The 25574-nt window shown below is 34.4% G+C and overlaps 4 protein-coding genes across 4 annotated transcripts; 3 read left to right on the forward strand and 1 right to left on the reverse strand.

Annotated features, from left to right (window-relative positions):
- The first annotated feature begins 3251 nt into the window (after window positions 1-3251).
- On the forward strand, window positions 3252-5903 carry LOC146137078 (anaphase-promoting complex subunit 10-like). The gene is made up of 4 exons (XM_083395065.1): window positions 3252-3513; window positions 4303-4423; window positions 4718-4822; window positions 5319-5903. Exons 1-4 carry the CDS (start codon window positions 3281-3283, stop codon window positions 5466-5468), a joined length of 609 nt encoding a protein of 202 aa, XP_083251191.1. The 5' UTR covers window positions 3252-3280; the 3' UTR covers window positions 5469-5903.
- LOC146137079 (coiled-coil domain-containing protein 134-like) lies at window positions 5858-8502 on the forward strand. Its single transcript, XM_083395064.1, has 5 exons — window positions 5858-6157; window positions 6364-6448; window positions 6896-7077; window positions 7630-7707; window positions 8010-8502. The coding sequence occupies exons 1-5, from the start codon at window positions 5891-5893 to the stop codon at window positions 8121-8123; spliced, it is 726 nt and encodes a 241-aa protein (XP_083251190.1). The 5' UTR covers window positions 5858-5890; the 3' UTR covers window positions 8124-8502.
- A 236-nt stretch (window positions 8503-8738) lies between these two features.
- LOC146137080 (lariat debranching enzyme A-like) lies at window positions 8739-15650 on the reverse strand. Its single transcript, XM_083395250.1, has 10 exons — window positions 15306-15650; window positions 14572-14774; window positions 13981-14093; window positions 13011-13150; window positions 12556-12649; window positions 11954-12099; window positions 11457-11636; window positions 10869-11016; window positions 10179-10320; window positions 8739-9519 (listed from the first exon to the last, which is right to left on the reverse strand). Exons 1-10 carry the CDS (start codon window positions 15579-15581, stop codon window positions 9195-9197), a joined length of 1767 nt encoding a protein of 588 aa, XP_083251376.1. The 5' UTR covers window positions 15582-15650; the 3' UTR covers window positions 8739-9194.
- Window positions 15651-16457: 807 nt separating this feature from the next.
- On the forward strand, window positions 16458-25455 carry LOC146137081 (BBSome complex member BBS7-like). Its single transcript, XM_083395092.1, has 14 exons — window positions 16458-16493; window positions 16705-16836; window positions 17328-17503; window positions 18126-18318; window positions 18648-18787; window positions 19191-19371; window positions 20051-20265; window positions 20767-20974; window positions 21628-21777; window positions 22349-22494; window positions 22789-22957; window positions 23713-23922; window positions 24155-24278; window positions 24658-25455. The coding sequence occupies exons 1-14, from the start codon at window positions 16458-16460 to the stop codon at window positions 24795-24797; spliced, it is 2220 nt and encodes a 739-aa protein (XP_083251218.1). The 3' UTR covers window positions 24798-25455.
- Window positions 25456-25574: the final 119 nt, after the last annotated feature.

Below are 25574 nucleotides of genomic sequence, written 5' to 3' on the forward strand. Positions count from 1 at the left end.
CACTTTTTTGACTTTGTCGTTTGAATAAGGAACATTTATTCTAGAATTGCCGAAAGTTTGAAAAAAATCTATTGTTCGGAAAGTTTTAAAAAATTGCCTTCTTTTTACGTCCAAAACTCGTATCATGAAAAAAGCGAAAATAGGCCCCGAACAATTTATTATGTTGGGGTAACCAGGTATGGGGTCACTTTTTTGACTTTGTCGTTTGAATAAGGAACATTTATTCTAGAACTGCCGAAAGTTTGAAAAAAATCTATTGTTCGGAAAGTTTTAAAAAATTGCCTTCTTTTTACGTCCAAAACTCGTATCATGAAAAAAGCGAAAATAGGCCCCGAACAATTTATTATGTTGGGGTAACCAGGTATGGGGTCACTTTTTTGACTTTGTCGTTTGAATAAGGAACATTTATTCTAGAACTGCCGAAAGTTTGAAAAAAATCTATTGTTCGGAAAGTTTTAAAAAATTGCCTTCTTTTTACGTCCAAAACTCGTATCATGAAAAAAGCGAAAATAGGCCCCGAACAATTTATTATGTTGGGGTAACCAGGTATGGGGTCACTTTTTTGACTTTGTCGTTTGAATAAGGAACATTTATTCTAGAATTGCAAAGAGTTTGAAAAAAATCTATTGTTCGGAAAGTTTTAAAAAATTGCCTTCTTTTTACGTCCAAAACTCGTATCATAAAAAAAGCGAAAATAGGCCCCGAACAATTTATTATGTTGGGGTAACCAGGTATGGGGTCACTTTTTTGACTTTGTCGTTTGAATAAGGAACATTTATTCTAGAACTGCCGAAAGTTTGAAAAAAATCTATTGTTCGGAAAGTTTTAAAAAATTGCCTTCTTTTTACGTCCAAAACTCGTATCATGAAAAAAGCGAAAATAGGCCCCGAACAATTTATTATGTTGGGGTAACCAGGTATGGGGTCACTTTTTTGACTTTGTCGTTTGAATAAGGAACATTTATTCTAGAACTGCCGAAAGTTTGAAAAAAATCTATTGTTCGGAAAGTTTTTAAAAATTGCCTTCTTTTTACGTCCAAAACTCGTATCATGAAAAAAGCGAAAATAGGCCCCGAACAATTTATTATGTTGGGGTAACCAGGTATGGGGTCACTTTTTTGACTTTGTCGTTTGAATAAGGAACATTTATTCTAGAACTGCAAAGAGTTTGAAAAAAATCTATTGTTCGGAAAGTTTTTAAAAATTGCCTTCTTTTTACGTCCAAAACTCGTATCATGAAAAAAGCGAAAATAGGCCCCGAACAATTTATTATGTTGGGGTAACCAGGTATGGGGTCACTTTTTTGACTTTGTCGTTTGAATAAGGAACATTTATTCTAGAACTGCCGAAAGTTTGAAAAAAATCTATTGTTCGGAAAGTTTTTAAAAATTGCCTTCTTTTTACGTCCAAAACTCGTATCATGAAAAAAGCGAAAATAGGCCCCGAACAATTTATTATGTTGGGGTAACCAGGTATGGGGTCACTTTTTTGACTTTGTCGTTTGAATAAGGAACATTTATTCTAGAATTGCAAAGAGTTTGAAAAAAATCTATTGTTCGGAAAGTTTTTAAAAATTGCCTTCTTTTTACGTCCAAAACTCGTATCATGAAAAAAGCGAAAATAGGCCCCGAACAATTTATTATGTTGGGGTAACCAGGTATGGGGTCACTTTTTTGACTTTGTAGTTTGAATAAGGAACATTTATTCTAGAACTGCAAAGAGTTTGAAAAAAATCTATTGTTCGGAAAGTTTTGCATTTGTATTTTTTTCCTAAAAGTCGTTTCTTACAAAGCTACGAAGTAGGTCCCGAACAAACGTTGAGAATGCCTAATAGCGATGACGAAATTTTGAATAACTGAAAGGTTCAGAAACATTCAATATAATTTTTATATAGTGCATCATTAAATTGATTTACAAGTAAAATATTTGTATTGTTTTTATTACATCATTTTAATTTTTTCAAAAATATTTGGAAACATTTAAAAGAAAAAATAATTTTGAAAAAGACTAAAAATCAAAAAAATCCTGGCAGGATGATTATGGTAAAATGTCTTTACCAAAGTATACACCATTTTGATGCCAACAAAACGTTCAAATATCAAAGTTTACATTAATGTTTTCGCTATTAAACAGTTTTGTTAAATATTTACACTCATCGTATTTACTTTGCTATTTACTACGTGTATTTCCAATGTTACGTTTGAATGAGTTTTCATTCATCAAAATCCTGCCTAACTATCTAAGCAAGTTTGTTGTTTTTGCATAAGTTTTCCAAGAGCAACCTGAAATAGTAGACTTCTAAATAGAAAAGAGCGACTTCTTCTGCAAAACAAGGTTCTCGCTGCGACCTAACGTGTCTACTCACATTTAAATCACGTGTTTTTTGGCACCACAAGAGATTGGAAACAAAATGTTCAAAAGTCGTAGAAAGCCCGCGAGTTTTAAAAATCAAAAGGTGGTCACAACTATGTCCGATAATATCGGATCGAAAGCGATACCCCATGACGAGTGGAGTATTGGTACTCTTCTAATACTTCCATGATACGCATTTAAACTATTTCTTTGTGACCATTGTAATGAGTCTAATGACGTCATTTAGTATCGAACCGGATCAGCATTATTTAATAAATGACAAAGTCTTGGCATTCCTAGTCAAACTGGTAAACGTAATTAATGTGTTATGGAATCCTATACTGCCAGCCAACACAACAAAAAAGCGTGAAAAAGTGTTAGCTGGTAATTTAAAAAAAAACTTTTGGCTGCAAGAAAACATTCTGCACTGAGATTCAAACTGAAACACTAACACACACATTTTAACACAATTTATCAATTTTCTGATAGTTTTACATTCATAACATGTTTTGTGCTGGAAAGACGTACCACTTGACAAATTACAATCATAATGAGCACCCATTGTTTTTTCACAGTTCTAGAATACTGTTGTTATTGATATTTTACAAAACTTTAAACTTTATTTACAACTACAACTTTGCTAATTTAAAAAGTATTTTAACTGCACCTGCAAGTTTTTTAAAAAAAAAACCCAAGCTGCATCCCAAAAATCGAATATTCACCCTAATTTCTTATACGTTACAAAAGGGGTGTGCTCTTTTGACCTTTGGTGCATCCGGTCAGCCATATTATTTCCGCCGTTCTCCAACAAGAACTCGTAGAGATCTGCGATACTTTCCATAGGGGCAACTTATGAATAACAGTTTAAACTTTTTTTTACATTTCTTTTTCAGTTCCACAACTAGAATTAACGAATTGTAGTTTTAAATATGGGTGATACAGACACAGGAGGTGATGAAAATGACCCTGGTAATTATGTGTTGGTTTCCGATCTTAAAACTCTGATGGAAAGCGAAGGACTCAAGGAGATTGGTTCGCAAGCCGTGTGGTCGGTATCTTCCTGCAAACAAGGTTATGGCGTTGGTTTCTTGAGAGACCAGAGTCTAGACACTTACTGGCAATCCGATGGATCCCAGCCACACATGGTTAATATTCAGTTCAGGCAAGTTTTACAACATTAGCTGACCATTTATAGCAGATCGATGGGCTACTACAAAAAGTATGGCTGATTTTCCATACACCTAACCATACACCTCACGTTTTTCGAACATGCGCCTGCAAAATCTGCCATACTTTTCAGATTGGGCCTAAAGGTGTATGGCTTAAAAATCAAAATGGCGGAGTACACCTGTTTGTTTATCATATAAAAAATATGAGTGATAATTTTTTTTTTTTTTGGTACAGGTTTAGTCTGTTGAAAAACCTGCAGGTGCACATTTCATACTTTCCACAGTGCCAGTTCGCATTCTGTGGCACATGCACACCATAAATTTTTTTAAAGAAACTTGTGTGCACACCTGAATTAGTAAATTGCACACTTAACTTTTAAAAAAGGGTAGGATTTCTCCCTTGGGGTGTGCAAAAAATATGATTGCATATCTGCACATCTAAAAATTTGTTGCTACACACCTAAGATCTCTGCTAGGAGTGCCATGAAATACAGTCTGACCACAGTGGATTAGCTGTTGTGCCCTTATTGTATATTTAATTATCCAAGCTGTGAAACAATTAGGCGCTAGTCTACTATCATACCACACATTTAAATAATTATTAAATCAACGGATACTATTTGGGTTTGGGTGATTCAAGTATTATTATATTTATTCTCCCAGTTTGCAATTTCAATTTTACTATTTTGCTATATCTAAAAAAAGTGGCAGAATTCTAGTCCAGCGCGAACAATTGTTGGACTACGTACTTAACTGTTTTGTTTAGTGACTTGATATTTTAGACAAAAGACAACTTTACACAGCGTTGGAATTTACGCCGATTACAAATCAGACGAGAGTTATACCCCGAATAAACTTTCTGTCAGAGTTGGAAACGACTTCAATGATTTGCATGAAATAGAGGTCAGGACTTCATAGAACACTGAAATAATAACAGTAATCCGTAGCATTAAAATGTTGCCTACTTCTGTATGGGCTTTGATATTCACTCTATGTCTAACTGCAACCTCCATTATCTTAAGATTTATTCGAAACAATCACAAAATGGCAATCTCTTCTGTATGGGCTTCATTATTCCTACGACAAATTGGATTTGCCATTTGTGATTTTGTGCCTTTCATAAAATGTATTGACAAATCTGGAGTTAATGGAAGTCTGGTGATTACTAAAATTCATAAGATTTTTATTTTTTATCAGATGGTTGAAATAAACGAACCGTCCGGCTGGGTCTGGATCAAACTGACCGATCCAAGCAAACCTAAACCGACAAGAACCTTCATGACGCAAATTGCAGTATTACAGGTCATTTTATTCAATGGTTAAGTTATCTTAAACATGCGTAATTGATGCATAAACCGATGTAGATTCCTGAAAACAACTAAACTGGGGCATTATACAATTATACATGGCAAGAAAAGTTTTTGCATTCTAAAGTTTGGTAAACAATTTGGGCTGAATAGTGACTATACAAAAACTATGTTAACACTCTGAATTAGAAAAGCTGGTTTAAATATTGGTTGAATACAAATTTAGTATATGGCAATTGGCGAGTGTTTTTTCGTGTATATGAGTGCAAATTGCTAGACACTACACACTAGCCCAACTGGCAAGTGCAAATTTTTACAAATGCAATAATATGGTTTAGTTTTTTTTGTTTAAACATGGATATACTATTAAAAAATGTTAAATATTTTTATACTTTACCAAAAATGATTAAAGATTTTTTTTTAATAATACCAGCATCACACTACAAACAATATTTACATGTTTTTTTTAACATATGGCTTTAATTTTACAGAATCATCAAAATGGCCGCGACACTCATCTTCGTCAGATTAAAGTGTTTGCTTCGTCTAAAGATAGCGCAACTATAGACAATATTATTTCCGGGCGCAGGTTGCCCCGTTTCACAAGTAAAGAAGCTGCAATGTTCAGCACAATTCGATGACAAACGACCATTGAACTTTCTTTGAATGCATGTTTCTTAAAAACTATACTGCTTAAATACTAATTATTATATTTTGGAGTGACAAACAACAAATTATCTAAAAAATTCATGTTTTTGTTTGGTGGAATAATAATATGCAAAAATATTGTGCCATTTAAATTGCCATACATATTAAATAATGCAACCGACTTGAAAACTAAAAACCACTGGTACCAAAAAAATTCTACATATATGTATACTGAATTTGTTCAAAATCATGACTTGTGGTTTTTTTATTATTTTTTTCATGAAAATATTTGCGTTACTGCGTTTTTTGTGTCACTCTTTACACACTATTTTTTCTATCTTGTGTTTTTAAACATATTTTGAACATCTGCTTATTTTTTCTGAACAGAATTATTGTAGTTTGAAACAAATAAAACATGTTCCAACGTGTATGTGGGTCTAGAAAGGCTCTTTCTACAAGCTTGACAATTCTTGGATTGTTACTGCTCTGTGTTTTACAAGTATCGCAAGTTTCTGGAGCAGACGACAAAAAGCAACCTGAAGCAAAAGCTGGCGAACTTTACAAGAAATTGTTTAAAGTCAAGAGAAAAGAACACATTGTGGCCATACAGAAGCTGATTCTTGAGAGCAGCATCGAAAAACAAGCAAAACTCATTGAAATTATGATGAAAACTATTGTTGGAGTAAGTATTGTCAACAAAGTGCTGAAGTAATGGTATTTTCAAACTCTAAATAAAGTTTTTTGATCCTCCTCTAATTGCTTAGTTGTCTTAGTGTCTTTGAAGATGTCTAATTATAATATAGCAGCATCCTTTTTTTTTAATCTGTCAAGGTACACTGCCAAGAAATAAAATTTACTAACATAATTGTGTGTGTAATTCATTTTCAGACGGTGCAGTCAGCTATCCAAGAATTAAAGGTTAAAGATGTTGTCATCGATGGCAAATTTCCAGAGGAACTGTCTTCAAAAGATGGCAAGTCTATTTTAAGTAGCACTAAATAGCTCAATATAAACATGATTTGTAAACTATTGATCGCTCTAACACATTTCACCAGAGTTAAAAACATTACAACCTTGAAAATATTCTTGTGACAATAATTTACAATTCCCTCAATAGCTTTTTAATAAATTTGAGAATTTGAATACCGTTTAGCAGAATTTTTTAATCACCTGTATCCCCTTTTTTGCACAACATTTCTGTAATATTGAAATAAACAAATTGTTTTAAAGCAAACAACATTGTGTGATTTAAAAATGGATATTTATTTTAGGCTTCCAGGTCTGTAGAATTATTTTGATACTAAATGATTAGAAAATTTTGCTGATTTTAATCTTTCTTTATCATTGGAAAAAACTTTCAGCCCCGAATTTTTTTTCGATATTCAAATTTTGAACATGTTTTAATTCCCAATGTTTACAGCGTTAGCGAAGATTCTTGAAAACACTGCGTTGTTCACCGACTTGATTGTTCGTTTTCCCGAGCTCGCTCAGAACAATTACCAGAAGAACAAGAGACAATGGAAGCCAATTGTTGAAGCGGCGATCGAGGTTTGCAATAAATCTGGAGTTTACGAGGGAGACCACCAACTTGTTCTCACAAGCGTAAGTACAAGTTTAAAAAGTCAGTGGTTTATTAATAATTTCTACTTTGTAGTTTTACTCTACTTAAAGGAACTGACGATGTCAGTGTAGGCGAAATATATATTCCTTTAAACATGTGTGATCCTCTGTTTCACACGGGTTTTTAAACTTTTGAGTTTTCTTGTTTAAAAGTTAACTTACTGTTTTAGGGGGTAACCTTGTCTGTTTCTTCTGTAATGTGTATCCATGTATGAATGTCTAATATATACCAAAAGTTAGTGTTAAAAATGTTTTAAGGGAGTAACTTTGACTATTAAAGTAATGAGTTGCTGCTGTCGTAACAATATATCCCTTTTTTACTTTGAATTAACCATAAAATGCAAAAATAGCTATTTTGGATGTGTTTTATTGACTTATCGCAGGTTATAATTTGTTGCTCATAGAAAAGAGTAATTGTAGTATTATTAATTTTACCAAATATAAAACAGCACTATTTGTACAGAAAATTAAACCTTGTCTACTTCTTCTATTACACATCAATGTATGAATATTTAATACTTAAACTTTTTTCAGTTGCAACAAGAATTGGGCATAGGCGAGGTGAATCCCCTATATGAGAACCCGTTCCGCAAGAATCCTGGTTCTGAAATGGTTTGTGTTTGTTTAGCTTTTTTCCTTGTTTTTGTAGAAGTTTACTGTTGTGTGTTGTAACCACTAATGTCAGCTAATGCCTATATTACCACTGGCTATGTAATAGTGATAAAATATATACTGAACATTTACCTTTGTATGGCCTAGCTTTGATGTTAAATCAACTTCACTAAGCTTTGAGGCATTTATACGCCAATTTTTGGAGCAAATTTTTTGTGTTTATGTAAATAACATGTTGGGCCAATCTAAATGCATGAGGACAAAAAAATGCTTTTCCACAACCTTGAATTATTTGTTTTTAGCGGGAACCGACTCACGAAGAGAGACAGGAAATGTACAAAGAAGCAAAACGTAAGGTGAAGGTTTCCAAGAGAAAACAGAGACCGAAGCTGAAAGGAAAACGCTCTGAGCTGTAAACAACAAGATGGAGAGTGAAGATGTCGGGAAAGATTACTGGCTTTATCCGCGAGAAGATGGTTGTTACCGAGGATTAAATCACTGTAACTTTGAGAAGCTTGGTGCAAATGTTTGGATTTGTTGTTGAGATTGTTTTGGGGCCACCAGGTTTTTTATTGCCTTTAAAAGAGAATTGTGACCTACGGTAGCCGCTTTTTGATTTTATGTGCAAGTAAAACGAATTGTTGTTTCTATTTAGCCTATATCAAAAACAAACGCCCTATTTTATTTATGTTTTGCTTAATGAAACTCCAAGAGTTGGTGGCAATATACTATTAAATGTAATTTTGTGCAAATTATACTATTTTCGCTTTACATTGTGTTTTGCTGCTAAATAGAAGGTTGATAAAAATGGTTGTATTCTGAACAGTGGTATTTTCAGTAACTAGCTTTAGATAAATAAAAACACAAATAGAGGAATAAAAGAATCTGATTGGTAGTACAGATCTTTATTGGCAGCGACTGTAAAAAAATGCAAAAGGTACGAAAAAAGTCAACTAAACAAAATAAATCCTTAACTCAGATTTCCATATTGGAGACATAATGCCCCAAAGAATAACAATACAACCAATGTAATGCGACCAAAAGCTGGATTCTTGGAAAAGATGAATAAATTTAAATAAATACGACATCTGTTAAGATTTCATATTATGATTTTTGGGCTGTTGTTTCTAGGAGCAATCAAAGCTCTGTTAAAATTACGTGAATTCTAACACAACGTGCTGGCCTGATACGGAAAATGACAATTTATATTTAAAACCATTAAAAATTAAATTCCACAAAAGTGAACATTTTACTTAATTTCGTGGTAATCTTGCAAATATGCGTTCATCAATTTGTTGGACATAAGTTATCTTTATGGTTCGAGTGCAAAAAAATGAATGAAGTTTTATTCGAAACGTTCGAAATGCTTCCTACTTCTGTATGGGCTTTGATATTCTTACTTCAACCTGCATCTATTATGCTCCGAAATTTTACTTAATGTTGTGGTTGCAAATATAATTTGATCACAATTAAGCTTCTTCTCTGATTCAAGACGTATCATCTTCACTTGGACCCGAATAAAACGAAGCGTTTCGTCGCTTAAACTTTTTGGTGGTTGATTGAAAGGCGCTGATTTCTGAAAACTCAGAATCAGTGTCGCTCAAGCGCTTAATCCCGAGCGCCAGGGTGCGGGGCTGGCTGTCCGAGTCCGAAGTGGAAATGGGGGAGAATGGTTCATCCGGGGAGTCCTTAGGAAGATCCCTGGATGGAGTGGATGCGAGAGGAATAATGGGAGCTGGCAGGTTCATGGAGAAGTTTGCGGCGATGGTGATTGGAGGCCGGGGTGAAGGACGTTTCACTTTTTCCGTCAGACTAAAAATCGATTAAAATTAAACTTGTTAGGAAGGGTTTACGGTGCTTTAACCAGGGCTGCGGAATCGGTTAAAATCACCAGAGTCCGTCTCTGACGCTAAAGCCTGTGTTCTGTCTTATTACTTAACTTAAATAAGGATGATATTCAGCATGTTTCACTTTGTCAGATTAAAAACCGATTTAAATTAAAAAAAATCGTGTTAATGTTGTAAGTAGGGTTCGGTTAAAAATAGCCAGAGTCCTGCCAAATGAGCGACTTAGTCGGGTCTTGAGTCCAGCTCCGACTCTCCAGTCTGTATTTCACCTATTTACGTAACTATAAAAATATTTACATTCAGTAATCTACGCATAGTGGTGTCATACAACTCATCCCCTCACAATATATGGCTGAAACTATTCACCATACGCTATTCCACATTCGCAGTAATAAGTTTCAAAACTTGGTACTACGCATAAAAAAATAAAAAACAGGTCAATAAAATGAGTACATAAATTCTAGGGTTAAATAGAGGACAAGGTTAAAACCCCGAGTCTGATATACTTTGGGCAAAAACTCTTACTATGCGTTTCAATGTGCTGTTTTATCAGGCACAACTAGACTGCAATGTACAATTATGTGGTTAACAGTATAACAGGTATAACACAACCGATGTTACCACCTTGTAGTTGTTTCTTCTTCTGACATCGATGAAAGAGAGCTCGCCATCGCCGAGTCCTCCTCAGTAGCATCCGGACTTCCTGGAGGAACGTCCACTTTATCCTTCTCCATGTCTTCAGAGGTGGAAGCTTCTTGCGAGGTTTCTGGGAGGAAGTTTAAAGTAATTTGAAAGATAAAACGTTCCGGCTACATATTATGCAGGATGCCTCATCAGGAAATGCAACAACACCATGCAAAGTAAAACAACACAAAAAAGGAGATAAATTGGTCAACGATCAAAAAATGAAAAGCGGGAATTTCAAAAGAAAGAAATTCCAAAATGATTGCCACAATTTTCTACAAAAATTACTTTAAAATTTCAATTTTATCTAGTTTCTTGTTTAAACATAAAAATGATGTTATTTGGTTTGGACAATGGTGCTTTTGTCCAATATATTGGGTATACTGAGTGTCAACCCAACGGCCTTACAATTTAAAACAAGACCTTTTAATTTTTTTTATTAAGAGCCAATATATCTCGGTGAAAAGATAATATGGCAGCGCCTCGACTTGACATAAATAAAACACTTAAAGTTCTAGCTTTCTGTAAAAAAATTTTGTTAAACAATTTTTTAAAATATTAAAATATGTTGTTTGCAATTAAAAATACACTACTCAATAACAAAAACACATTAGCAGGTTATCTACCAACCTTCAATGTCATCATCATCATCAATATCGATTTCATCGGGATTAATCGACGCGTTGCTTATAATTGCGCTCGGCTCATCCATTTCATCCTCACCCATCCATGACGAGTTGTTGAGACTGACATTGGCACCTGATCCAAGGTCACCTTGCTAAAACAATAATTTGTATGAAGTATGGGTTAGTTTGTTAAAGCAAGAGTAATTTTGCACAAAGTTTAATGTATTTGTGAATCAAGAGACATTTGTAGCAAACTGTGTTACAAAAATAAGCACTAAAAAGTCAATTAACAAGGTTTTTTATTTGTCCAAAAAAAAATTTGGCAACACTCTAGGCCTTTTAAAAAATTTTTTTTTTAAATTAGAATTAAACAACAAAAATAGTTTTACCAACAAAAAGAAATTTTTTTTAGTTAGATGTTTTTCTATTATTTTATAATTTCACAAAATGTCACACAACTAATTTATTTAAAACATTCTATAAAACAACATGCACCGCATTAAAAAAACACAACCATTACATTATATTTCTATTTTATTCACTTTTTATTTTGCAAACAATAGAAATATTAGCTTAAACATTACAACCAAACCTGAAGAAGCAGCATTAATGGGTCGTTAATCTCGAGTTTAGCGCAAAGTTCGGTGGTTTGTTGGTTTATTTGACACTGAACGGGTCGGTTCTGGAAATGCTGCTCCGGGTTGTAAAGCAACTTTTCGTCTGGACGGAAATTTAAGGGAACCTTTAAATCTTCACCGAGATACGCCATCACCTTGAAACAAAATGGAAAAATAAGATGTAGAAGTAACAGTTCGTTAATTCAACTCTTAATCTAAAAATGAATAAACTTTACAAAACAACTAATGTGAGCTCATTTCTGCACTAAAATTCCTTTATTCTTCTTTTTTGGCCATTTATTTGAATTAAAATATTGAAGTATTAGGAAACTGTTTAAATGATAAAAAATTGACAAAATTGTTTTGACAAGTTTTTTCAATTTTTAATAAGTTTAGAAAACAACATCTTTTCAACAAAAAAGTCTTTAATCAATCACACAACATATGTTTCAACTAAGTTACTAATATATACCTCAGCTAGTTTTTGTTCATTCACAGAGTAATCCCACTTTTCATGCAAACCCTTGGTGGGCAGGATGAAGGATTTGTGAGATATCGAAGTCAAGTTGTTGGTTTCCTTGAGAACTGCAAGCCATTCGCTGTCATAAAGCAACTCGTCTAAATGATAAGAAACAAATGGCATGAAGAATGCTTACACTACATAACATATTAAAAAAATTAATATAAATTATATTTTAACATGTTATATAGAGCCAGTTTAAAACGGGCTGCGACAGCAGGTATATAACGTCACATGTATGATATAACCGAGTCTTATCCAACAGTTTTATTATAATCAATCAACGTTTCATTTTGTGACATTTTAATCATTTCTTTGTTAATTTTTTTTACTACAACATGCTACCCTCTGTATGGGTTTTGACATTCATTCTAGTTTTGTTATAACCTCATGCCATTATGCTCCAAATTTTCAAAACAAGAACAAAAATTTATGTTTTGTTGTGGGAATTATGTCTACCGAGCACCAACTAAGCAAAGAAAAACAACAAAAAACAGCATGACCAAGATAGAAACTAAACCAACAGTTTGTCAGGGGTACATTCGTTTCCTTACTTGTTGCGTTATCTGGAGTGGGTAGACTTAGAACTTGCAGGAAATCTCTTCGCGGTAAACATTTGTCCAGTGCAAGAAATTTGGTCACTTTCTCCTTAAAATAAACACAAAATGAAAACAAATTCTTTTTGTGTTATTGTTATATGAGTTTTTTATGGATGGAATACATTGAGAGTTATTTTTATTGGGCATTATGAACCTGTTTTAAAGTTGAAAATTTTTTAGGTTTTTGCCATCCCAATTGAAGGCCCTTGGGGGGCACGGAGACCCCTAAAATCCCAATCTGAATCCACATACCACCCTACGTCTTGTATGAAATTTTGAGGTTTTAAAGTTATTATACATGTTTTTTATAAAACTCTGGACAGAAAACAATCTGAAACATACCAAATCAAAGATAAAATTTGACAAATAAGATATATCCTAAAAAATGTTTCTGCCCATATAATACAAACCTCTTCGCCATATTCCGGCTCATGTTTAACCAGCGCTGGGAACTTTACGTGCAAATGACCAGAAAACCAGTATTTTGGTTTCATGCTTGACAACAGTTGCCAAGAAGGTAAGCTACCAAGCTGGTTTGTTCTGATGTCCTCTGTAAAACAATTTGACATGGTTTTACTAAAAAGGTTTAGAGTTAATGATATTGACACGTTCTATGATGAATGTCTATTCTATGGAGCATAATGGTTGGAGGTTGTACTAAGACATAGTAAGAATACCAAATCCCATATAAAATTAGGCCGTTTTTGATGATAATAATCAATAAAGAGTTATCACAAAATGCTGCCTACTTCTGTATGAACTTTGATATTCTTACTATGAATAACTACAATCTACAACCATTATTTTAGGATTTAATTGAAACGTTCAAAATGTTTCCTACTTCTGTATGGGCTTTGATATACTCACTAATGTGTATGTGATCCTTCTGGAGCCATAATTGCCTCCAAAACGGCCCACATTACATAGTACATCAAATGTCTTCAGAAATCTGCTAGCCTGAACAATATTCTAGTACCAGCACATCCAGGCTAAAAACAACTAGCCTGTGGTGAGGTTTGAACTCACAACCTCTGGTCATACCGGCATATATTCCTGATTAGGCTGACTAATTTTGGTAAGCCTTTTCGAAGGCATTAGGTGTACAACAGTCTATGAAATCAAACATATACAAAAGATGTTGGAAAATTTGTAAATATCTGGCATTTTGTTGAATAAGTGCATATGTGTATGTGAAAACTGTAGGTAGATCAGATTTTTTAAACATTGGATAGCAACACAGGCAGGAGTTCATGGGTCAAAAGAAAAAAGAACTAAATTTTAAGAAAGTCGTGATGTAGACTGTACCAAAAACAAATTTAAAGGAAAAAAATTAAACTTTGATAAATCAAAGATCATCCTGTTTTTGTAAATTATATTTACCTTCAAAATGCCACTTCACCCGGATCAATTCCTCTTTGTTGCCATGGTGAACGATTCCTCTCGGCCAATCATGTGACATCATTATATCGACCGGCTGTTTCAGTTGCTTTAATCTAAATATGAACAACAATTTCGTATTTGAAACTAGTATAGTGCATATGAAGCAATAAATATAAAAAATTGGTTGATATGTCAAAATTAAAGTCAATTTAATAGATTAAGTTTCATAAAATAGTGTACATCTAGAGTTCTGATAACCAGGCTTGAAGCCACCACAACACAATTTTTCATAACTGTTGCCATTTGTTATGAAAGAGCATTATTATTTCTGAATAATTTTTGTTTTGGGAATCAATCATTTTTACATATCTTGTATTGTTAAAATATACTTTTCGCAATTTACTTCTACATAATAAAGGGAGTATTTCTACCATGAAGTTGAAAAGAACACAGATTTGAATACTTGTGTATGTGTATTTAACTAGTTCAGTAACAATTATAAGGTTTCGAATAATGTTCAGCTTCCAGATTATTTTTTTATATTTTAATTTTTTGAGAATTCCGTAAAACAAACAAAACAGTTCAACTCACCTAAAAACATCGATATTCCTGACGTGATACACGCTGCGCTTTGTTTGATCGCTGTATGGAGGTTTTTCGTATCTTCCCTTGGTGTAATCGTGCTGCTTAAAAATGCCGGATATTCCACCAATCCTCAGCCCCTTGTAGTTGACGACCCCAGCGTAGCCGAGGTAGTAGATGTTCGGGGCAACCCACCCACCGTAAGGAAGCTCCTGAAATATATGAAGATTTACATATATTTGAAAACAAGTTTTTATAAAAAAATAAAAAATAAATGTTTTTGGTCCAGAGTTTTAAGTGTAAACAGCATTCTGTAAACACAATCTAATAGTTTTCTGAAAACTTAGTATGCCAGATCTAAAGCACATATTGTGGATGCAAGACCAAAAAATTGGTGTAGATCCAGTCTGCATTCTGTGACAGTTGCACACCCGAGATTTTTTAAAGCAATTTATGTGCACATTCTCTGCAAACAGAAATTCCAGAAAAAATGTTAAGTTAACTTCCCAATCTTCAGGTGTGCATAAAACCTTGATTGCACACCTCAAAATTTGGTTCTGAATACCCGAGATGTTGACATTAAGTGCCATGAAATGAATACTGGGTGTAATTTGTGAACCAAAGGTTAAAAATGCAGTCTGGGTGTGTAACATATGGAGAAATTGGTGTATTTAACGGACTTTAATGTGACCAAGGTTTCTTCTGTTAAAAAACTCTTGCCATATTTTCAATTTAGACTTTACCTGCAGGTAATTTGACGCTTCATGATTGCCACCAATGAATATAGTCAGGAATGGTGCTTTCTTTTTTCCGCTGTAATATTGCCAGAAATCCTGCATTGACTTGTGCTTATCGGGGACGGCCATGCATCGTAAATCCGATTCATTCCTTACTGATTGAAAATCGCCACAGCAAAGCAACAATTCAATTTCAATTTCTTCACGTTTCTCTATATATTGTAAGGTTTCGTATATCTTGTCCAATTCTCCATGACAGCATCCTTCAACAGCTATATGCATTATTTGCTTTCCCGGTTTAATTTTCGATTTTTTTTTTTAATTTAAATTTTGCTTAACTTTTATTTTCTAAAAAATCTATTTCAAAAGTTAGGGTATGTTTCTATTAAAACCTTTATTTTGAAATCGTACATATACTTGCGTTGCTTGAAACTAGTTAGTCAAAATTAAAAAAGGTTACTTTATTTTAAGTGTTCACTTCTGAGGTAGTTTTTTTGTAGTTTTCCAAACACGTCAAAAAGCACTTGACTATATTCGGCTTTCCCACAGTAATTTCAAGATAAGGTAATTCCCGCAAAGTGCAACTAATTCGCATGCAATTAAATAAATAAACTGAAATTCATTTCTAATTAGCTCAAAAACGCAACAAATACACGAATTTAATATTTTTACTAATTTTCTAAACCGAGTTCTGTTTTTATAGGGTGCAAAAAGTGAATATTCCCCCGTGCAAAAGTAATTCATTCTTTAACCGCTTCAAACAATGATAAATAATTTGCGTGGTTTCATCCCTGGAGGCTATTACATCGAATGCACAAGGTGATACTTATAGTCGAATAAATCACCATTGTTCTTAATTCTAGTTCCGTAATGTGTGATATAGTTTATTAATATTTTTTATTTAAACGAATATTGTTTATTGAAATTATTAAAGTAATCCAATTTGCTAAAAGTGCCATGGTTTTAATTAATTTACCGCATCATTGCTTCCTGGATCAACCTTCTTGGTTATATTAGGTATCATAGTTTTAAAAATTCCCAGAATTACAAATAAACATTGCTTTTTTTCAATAAATATGAATTTCTTCCACTTATAATAACTAAATTAGTGTATTTTGTACGTCAATTTACTCAGCGTATTTTGGAATTACTGCTAAAATGGAACTGGACTTAAATAGCGTCGATTATCTTCAGGTTTGGTGCTCTTTAATAAAGTGTTGTAAATATTTGATAAATTAACAACACAGTGTTTAATTGTTTTATGCATTCAAATATTTATGGGTTGTGACAAAGACTGAAAAAAAATTACCAAAAAAGTATATAAGTATCCTTACCACAGGAACAGAAAAACTATTTGATTTAAAACACAGACATACTTAAATTAGTTTATATTTTTTATTATTAGGTTGCTGTCACTGACAAGAAATGCATGACAGTTCTCCCCAACAATGAGAAAAGGAGGGTGACACAAAAAGTTGTAGTTGGCGACCAAAGTGGAATCTTGCAATGCTTTGGGGTCAAGAAAAAGGATATAAATGTCAGTAAATAATGCAAGGAGAATATTTTAAGTACGATAAAAAAATATAATGAGTTAGTTAACAAATGTTTTTGTTTTATTAATAGTATAAAAATAATATAAAAAAAACCTAACATCCGTCTTACATTTCTTTAAGTGTTTTGGTATAAGGTTTCCAGATTGATGATTATTTATTTCTTGCCATTTTTACCCTTAATTTATTGCTAACCACATTGGAAAGGCCTGCGGCCAATAGATTTAAATAACTAAACTTGAGTTAGGTTTCCCGAAAACTCAGCCATGCTGAGCGTTTGCGTAGGGCTTTATTCAGTTGCACAAATTTTGGCAAAATTACTTTATTAAGCCTCCTCAACATTTCCCCTGTGTCAAAATACAAGTTTTTTTTATCTGCAAAACAAGTACCTACATAGTTTAAATATCAATCAGACATTATGAATAATGGAGAACTTTAACTATAACATTCTTTAACTTATAGTTTTATGTTATTTCAGAGCATTTTTAAACTTCTGCCGGGACCTGCGATCAGTAAGTTGGCACTTGGTGGCGCACTTGGCACTCCACAAGATAAAATATTTGTGGCTTCCGGAGCTAATATTCGTGGTTTCTCAAGGAAGGGAAAAAAGTTTCTTGACTTCAATTCAAACCTTACAGAGTCAATCTCAAACTTGTATGTTGTTTAATTCTAACATAACCGTATATTTTCATCATTCATTTCCTTTAAATAAAACTTTTATAATACTGTTATTAATACATAAAGTGAAATATACCTGTGCTTAATTAAATTCTGGTTTAAAACCATTGGTGGTGATTTATGTTTAACATTATAATGACTTTAAACTTAATTACAAATTTCAATGCACTCATTGCATAACACTCTAAACATCCATGTACTAAGTAGGTCCACCACCTTGGCGGATTAATTAGAACATTGTATCATCACCAGTTATTGTGACTGAAATATATTTAAACCACAGTTGTAAAAGGTGGAACAATTTTGACTGATGATGATACAAGTGCGTAACGAAACATATCTCAAGTTGATGTAGATTTGCTCGACCTTTTGGCTTTGGTATTCATTGTTACATTTATATAAAAAGAAAAAAAATCTTTCTATAAAAGTAAATATTCAACATGTGACAGCATATATCAACTATAAATGGTGATGCTGGAATAGCATACTAAAAAAGCTTTTCCCACAGTTTCTTCTTTATTTTATGCAACAGTGCCAACTATGCTACAACACTGGCCATGTTTCTCACATAAGCTACATTTTTATTTTGTTTGTACAGATGCATCAGTGGCAGTGACTTGCTAGTAGGAGGTTTGTACATCTGCAACCACTTTTGCGATTGTGTCGACCAGGGTTACTACTTATGCAACGACCGCATCAATGACATCATAACCCTCCCAAACGTTCGAGGGGTCGGCGAACATTTAACCTCTGTGTTGGCTTGCAACGACAGGATATTGAGAATTTTGGAGGTAAGAAAGTTTGGTTAAATTTAAATATGATTAATTGCCAATGTTTGAATTATTACACATAACAAAAAACGTATTTTACTCAAACATCCAAGTTAAAAATTCAAAGTATAAATAGCCTAAAACACGGGTTGCCACACAGATTTATGAAAAAAATTGAAAGCCATTCAGAGACCTACAATTAAATCACTTGTCATTTATGTTAATGGTCATGTCGAAAGACATTTCAAGACTTTTTCGAGAACTTTCTGACATCACTTTAAAAGCAAATGTTTATATATATAATTTATAAATAAATATATATTTAAATACAAACTATATTTATGTGTTAGGGTTCAACCCTGACCTCCGAAGTTGGTGTATCTGGTTCACCACAGTGTGTAGCTTCCTTTAAAGGCCACGGCGGTGAAAATGGTTCAGAGCTTGTATATGGGACTGTGGATGGAAGGATTGGACATGTTATGCTAACTGAGTGAGTAGATCAACAGTTGTGTAATCACATAGATTCCTTGACTTAAGTGTACTTATAAAATCAAAGTTTGCCAACCTAGGTTTGCTGTCGAGCCGAATTATAAAATGTACCTGAAACATTAGAACATAATGCCGGTTGCATTAAGAAGTAGCATAAGTATCAAAACCAATACAGAAGTAGGTATCTTAAGGTTTATTTGAAACGTTCACAAAATGCTACTTACTTCTGTATGGGCTTTGATAGTTATTCAAGTCTTACTACAACCTCTAACCATTATCTAGCGGTTTATTAAAAGCGTTTAAAATGATACTTACTTCTGTTTGATCTTTTATATTTTAACTTCGTCTTACGTGAAATTATTTTTCGTTTTCCAACCACCTTACATTCGTTTGTGACGTCATAGCGAGCAGCCCGTGTACAAGTGGGAGATAGCTGACGAAAAAGCTCTCAGCGGGGTTTCGTGTCTCTCCCATTATGACATCACAGGGGACGGCGTTCCTGACCTGTTGGTGGGTCGCGATGATGGGGGAGTCGAGGTTTATAGTTACGACATCGCCGATGAACCTGTGATAAGGTTCTCACATGTAAGAAACATTTCGGTTGTTCTAGTTTATGAGTAATTATAAACAAATATGCAACAAAAACTGTAAGGAGCTTAAGTAAATTGTGGCTCAGCTTGACATTTAAAAAAAATTAGTTTGGAATTGCATCCGCTAACATTTCATTAATGTTTTATCTTGATAAAATATGCAGCTGACCTGTAGAATTAAATCTGCTGGTAGGTCTGGCAAACGGGCCGTAGTTTGGTGACCACTGGACTAGTTGTATAATACGATGTTACACTGTTATTCAGCATATATTTCAAGTAATCACAGATAATTATTTTGTGGAAAATTTGCATGTTTCTGAAAAAAAACTAAACCTTGTAAATTAAATGTTAGATGTGTTGTATTGCAACCCTATCCTGGTTAGGAATTGAGAAGGAATACTTTAAAGTGGAATTAAAAAAAGTAAATTCCTAATTAAATTAAGTCAGCTTTAGGATTAAAAAAAAAGTAAAATGCCTAAATAAAATATGAAAGATTTAGGATTTGGCTGCATACATTTTTAAATTCTTACCCTGTTATCCACTAATTTGTAATATAGTTTAATAAACTATCTTAATTTAAAAAAAAATTATATGAAAAAAAGTATACGAGTTGCCACGAATACACTAAACTCTCAAAAAAGTTTTCCAAACTTAAAACCAACCCTTTGGTCCAGAACTTGAAGGAGAGTGTTACTTCGATCCAAGGGGCAGTGGTTGGATCACTAGGTTTCGATGAAGTCCTCACATCAACATACTCGGGTTGGGTGTCGGGTCTAACCACTGAACACGTGCAGAAGAAGGTTTCGGGAAGCACTGCTCCATCATCAACAACTGCATCCGTGTCACAAGATGTGGATGAAGACACACAGAGGAAGATCAATGAGCTGAAGTGAGTTTTGTGGTTTTAATGGGTCACGATTGTCATTTTTAACATTTTTAAACGTTCTATTTGAATAAAAAGCAATAGGGCGATTTGCATAATATTAACTAAAGTAAGTTTTGTGGTTTAATTGGTCGAAAAAATATTTTTTTTAAAAGCCTAATTTAACATTTTAAACGTTTTATTTAAACAAAAAGCGAACGTACATACGGAGTTCGACCGTGAGAAATAACTCTACTAAAAAAAATGATACAGCAAGTCAAAAAAGTTGAAGTAAATAACCAATGTTATATAATATCCTCAATGAAAACACCTTTCCACTCAAGCAATTTGTACAAAATGCTTAAAGCAAGTGGAGTTATTCAAAAACAGCGACTTAAGTTCACTTAGGTCATTGACTTAAGTCATTAAAACACCGGGTTTATGCCAAAACTTTTTAACGTTGGAAGCATTGTTAAAATGTTCCAAATCAAACAATGCGTCTATCTACGTCACAACACGTTGTTCCAGAGCGGAGTTGGAGGAGCTTCAAGTGAAAGTTGACCAGGAGCGATCCAAGCACATGCAGCAAACCTCACAAGCGATCGCTTCACAAACCACCTCACTCACCAGACCCGCGCAATTCCACATCAACGATAGGTTCGTTCTTTCCACAGCAGATGCAAGCTACAGATTGAGCATTGAGGTTCAAGCAGCCATCGACCATATTGTACTGCAGGTCTGTGCGTTGCTTTTTTGCTTTTCTGGGAAACTATCACTTAAACATGGTCTCTTAACCGTTTTGTTATACATTTTTATGCCGCTATGAGTGCAGGCGTTTGCTATGTTTTAGACTGGGCGCATGTTGTAGTATTTGCGATTATGTCACAGAGTTGAGCAATTATGCGAAATACAGACGAGTATTCATATATTAATTAGGCGGTGGGAGCGGCTTGGCGATTATATTTACAGGGGATCGCATGAGAAACAGAAAATGTCCTTGGGGCTTAAAAGTCTTGGGGTCTAAAAGAGGATCTTAAATACACTTACTAACACAGTAGGCTAAGTGTGATTCCTTTTAACGAAAGCTATATCATTGTTTTGACAAGATATTAAAAGTATGGATGGGTAAAGATGCCTTACATGCGTAATTTAGTGAATAATATATTCTAAAATCCAGAAAAGAAAATTGTAGAAACCTGTATTTGCCTAAAAAAGATTTTTTGAAAATGAGCGGCGGGCGTAGTTTTCCCAGTTCTTCCATAAACAGTAAAAAAGGAAATGTAAACTTGGTATATGGGCTATGAATATGTTAATTGGTTAAACGTGGAGCATAGGTTAACAAAATATTACTTTTGGCTTACAAACTGATCCAACATCTTGTTTATAAAGAGCGATGTCCCTCTTGACTTGTTGGATGTTGATGACACGTCAGCTGTCGTCTCCTACACAGCAATCCCTCCTCCGTCAAGCCAAGAGGACACGTCCGACAACTTCCTGCTGGCAACATACAGATGTCAGTCGAACACAACAAGGCTAGAGGTATGAGGTGGTGAAAAATTAAGAGAGGGCTAGATTAGTGTACGAATGTCCGATAGTATATACAATATACATATAATATCGGATCGGAGCCGATACGCGATACCCACCTAGTATCGATACTAGTCCGACACTTGGTTGGTATCGGTGCTGTTCCGACAAGTAATAAAGTAACTTTCAGCGCTTTTTTTTGGCGTATATTATTTTTAATATAGTAGGTTAACAACTTGAAGATTGCAAGTAACCTCGTAAGACTAAATTTTGGCCAAATAATCTGAAAGCACCCTTGGCCATTATAAATAACCGTCCAAGGTGCCGTGTATAGCGTTGTTTACCAATCAATATAGCAAAAAAGTAGCGCAAGCCCTTTACTTTGATTCTTGAAAGCCAAATGCATATACGGAATAATTATGTTAGTTTTCGGGAGTTAAAAGTTTGTTCATATGTTAGGATGCGAGATTTAGAAAGAATGAAGACATTTTCGAGTTTTCTCTTCAATTTTTACGACAAACAGATACTTGTCTAACATTCCCAAATGCTTACATATCAATACGTTATTTACTTATTTACCCAGGTGAAAGTTCGTTCTGTTGAGGGCCAGTACGGCCACCTCCAGGCTTACATTGTCCCAGTTCTGCAACCGAAGGCCTGTGTCATGCGAAGATATCCCATCAAACCACTATCGCTTCACCAACGAACTCATGAAATCGACGAACAACGGTCAGTTTAAATGGCAGACAATTTTGTACCTTCAAGCATAATGGTTGGAGGTTGTATTTAGACGTAATACGAATATCAAAGCCCATACACAAGTAGCTAGCACATTTTGAACGTTACAAATGAATCTTCATTCATGATGCAGTCTGCCCCAGCAGTATATATATATACTCAGAACCAGTGTATTCTCACAAGGTTAAAAATTTATAAAGCGATATTCAGAACGTTTAAAATGCTACCGATCATAATGATGTTGTTTATCAATAATTCTAATCGTTTTTAAACGTTTCGTTCCAGTCCAATGAACCTTCTTAAGCTGTCGGGTTCATTTAGCGTGGCCGAGATCCACTCATGGGTGGCGTTCTGCCTTCCAGATATCCCGGAGCGACCTCCGGCTGGCGACGTAATAAACCTCTACTTCACAAACACTTTTCTCGACACTCAGCTGGAATGTGTGTACAGGTCAGTGTAGGTGTACCAAGCCTTAAAAGTATTGTTTGGGCTGAATATTATGGTGTACAGGTCAATGTAGGTGTAACAGGCGAAATATTGTCGTTTGGGCTGGGAATACGGACTCTGTAGCCCTGGGTGTTACAGTCAAAAATTATATTTTTTCGCAATAAATTAGATATACAGATCGGCGTCGGTGTAACAGCTAAAATAGTTTCGTTTAGGCATATTATTTAAAATATACATGTTGGCACCAGTGTACAGGTTATGTATTGTTTAGGTGGATAAACTTCAGTACAGCATCTAATAAAAATAAAGGGATATTTTAGGTCATGTCAACGTTGTACTTGTGCATCTATTATAACGTCAGTCGCCAATGTTTAAATAAAAGGCGAAAACCATGGCAAACGACAAATTAAAGACCACATGGTTTTAATTGTTAAAATTGGAAATCCCTAATAACAATGTTTAATAGTAATATACTGTAGAGCTAGGTGGATGGTAGTCTGTCGCAATTTGTACAATCAATACTCGCCTCAATAATACTAAATTGCGTGCAAGCACCTGTTAATATCAGTATTACCCTTTGCTTACGTCACTCACAGCTGAAATATGAAAAATCGAAAACGTAATTAGATTAAATACAGTTTGGTGGGTGGTAGTCGGTTATTTGCACATCCACTAGGCTTGGACTAGTAAAAAAATTGCTCAAACCCACTTGTCAAATCTGGATTCCCCTTTGCTTACCTCACCGTGTTACGTCACAGCAAGGGTGAGGGCTCATTCAGGTCGGACAACATTTCAACGATCTCGATCTTGAAAGACACCTTGAGTAAATCGGCCACAGCCAAGAAGATAGCGCTGCAGATCCAGTACGAAGTTGACAAGAACTCTGTGGCTCACGCTCTCCGCTTGTTGCACCCAAAGCTCGACCATCAGCTGCTACTCGCCAAGAAGGTTCAGCTGCTCGACGCTCTGCTGGTAACTAAGTCAACTGTATTAAGTTTGTTGCGAACTGAGTAAATCGGCTCTGGTCTAAAATCCTACCATTATTTACACTTTACAGTAACCTAACGAGTTGTCCAAAATGAAACTGCAAGAACAAATAAATATGGGATAATAAATGTAGTATTAAAACAAATACGAGTCTGCGATGGCTTTCGGTGTATTTATGTAATAGGACATCGACCTGTATTTTATTTTGTCCCTGCAGGAACTTCAAGTCCACGAAGGAGGCCTGGATTTCTTGGCTCAAGAATATCAGGAGATTTTAAGCGACGCAGAAACAATAAAAGCTGAATTCAAGCGGCAACCTGCAAGGCTGGAACGACTCTATGGTAAGCGATCTAAGTGTTAAACAATATATTTGTCAACCGGCAAATTCCTGTCCAAAAGAGTAGCTTAAAAAAAACTTAAACTAACAAAAATTGATATACCTCGAAAAAAATAATAATTCCAAAGTTTTGCAAACTGCTACGTTCTAAATGTGGGTTTAACAACTTATTCTACGTCCTACAACAATGTAGTTTTGAGGAACCCGAACGTTCTCTCAAACTTCTCTAAATGTTTCCAGTTTAGCCTTGCTTCAATAAATTTCTTTAATAACGAAGAAATAGATGGGACCATGTTTTTTTATTTACAGCGAATAAATCTAAAGATTTGACTTAAAGACTTTTACTGGCCCTATATTTAGTTATCAGTTGTATTTTATCGCAGGAATGATCACCGATCTTTTCATCGACAAGCACAAGTTCAAAGGAGTCAACGTCAAGCAGAGGATCCCGATGCTTCTGGAAACACTCGACAACTACGAACTTCCAGCACTCATCGAATTCTTCGAGCAACCGGTTTATTGATGAAAAAGAAGGATCTTTTAACCGCTTTTGGGAATTTGATGAAGGCAACCTTTGCATCCGCAAAAATATTTTTTTAAAGGTCCTTGGCCTGGTAATATGGGATTAAAATTACTTTTTGTTAAGGGGTGCTTTTGATACATTTTACATGACCGTTTTCAAATCGCCAGTTTCTCACTCCCATAAATTTGAGAAAAACAACGATTTGCCAGATTTACGCAATTTCGCAATAACTTTTTTATTTACATGGTATCTTGGCATTGGTATAGTTCTTATTGTTGCTTGTGCAAATTAAAAACTGTACGCAAGCATTTTTTTAAGCCCCAGTTCTTCAAACAAAAGTAGTGTTATTTCCTGGTCTATCCGGTGCCAGTTGGACTTTATGTTGGCCAGCTGTGACAATCAAAGAAAATACGAAAAAGTTGGCACCAAACAACATTATTGGCACAAGATATTTCTCACTGGAGTACTTACGCCTGATTAATATAGTTCATTTATTGTTATTTACATTCCGTGTGGACTATACGGTTGCAATAGCTCCGTTTTAAGAAGCTATTGCTATCAATATATGCGTGATGTCACCAAATCGCCTACCGTAACGTAATGACGTCACTGCTATTGCAATTACCTTTTTCGTCGTATGCTGTCGCCATATTTTTATTTTTCTACGTCAAAAAATGTTTTTTTTCAATTGTATTTTTTGTAAAATACATCTTTACTAAATGACAAACCGAGTCCTACGACTGATTCACCCACTGGGTAACATCAAGTGAATTTAGA

Source organism: Ascidiella aspersa, chromosome 8 (assembly GCF_963924565.1).
Source record: "Ascidiella aspersa chromosome 8, kaAscAspe10.2, whole genome shotgun sequence".
Classification (NCBI taxonomy): Eukaryota; Metazoa; Chordata; class Ascidiacea; order Phlebobranchia; family Ascidiidae; genus Ascidiella; species Ascidiella aspersa.

Coding starts and splice junctions, on each gene's coding strand:
- LOC146137080 (XM_083395250.1), bottom strand. CDS start 15,581: ATGCATATAGCTGTTGAAGGATGCTGTCATGGAGAATTGGACAAGATA. Junction 14,094..14,571: donor AGGAATATCGATGTTTTTAG/GTGAGTTGAACT, acceptor GTTCATATTTAG/ATTAAAGCAACTGAAACAGC. Junction 13,151..13,980: donor GGTGAAGTGGCATTTTGAAG/GTAAATATAATT, acceptor ATTGTTTTACAG/AGGACATCAGAACAAACCAG.
- LOC146137078 (XM_083395065.1), top strand. CDS start 3,281: ATGGGTGATACAGACACAGGAGGTGATGAAAATGACCCTGGTAATTAT. Junction 3,514..4,302: donor ATGGTTAATATTCAGTTCAG/GCAAGTTTTACA, acceptor TTGATATTTTAG/ACAAAAGACAACTTTACACA. Junction 4,823..5,318: donor CGCAAATTGCAGTATTACAG/GTCATTTTATTC, acceptor TTAATTTTACAG/AATCATCAAAATGGCCGCGA.
- LOC146137081 (XM_083395092.1), top strand. CDS start 16,458: ATGGAACTGGACTTAAATAGCGTCGATTATCTTCAG. Junction 20,266..20,766: donor AGGAAGATCAATGAGCTGAA/GTGAGTTTTGTG, acceptor ACGTTGTTCCAG/AGCGGAGTTGGAGGAGCTTC. Junction 24,279..24,657: donor AAGGCTGGAACGACTCTATG/GTAAGCGATCTA, acceptor ATTTTATCGCAG/GAATGATCACCGATCTTTTC.
- LOC146137079 (XM_083395064.1), top strand. CDS start 5,891: ATGTTCCAACGTGTATGTGGGTCTAGAAAGGCTCTTTCTACAAGCTTG. Junction 6,449..6,895: donor GGAACTGTCTTCAAAAGATG/GCAAGTCTATTT, acceptor CAATGTTTACAG/CGTTAGCGAAGATTCTTGAA. Junction 7,708..8,009: donor AGAATCCTGGTTCTGAAATG/GTTTGTGTTTGT, acceptor ATTTGTTTTTAG/CGGGAACCGACTCACGAAGA.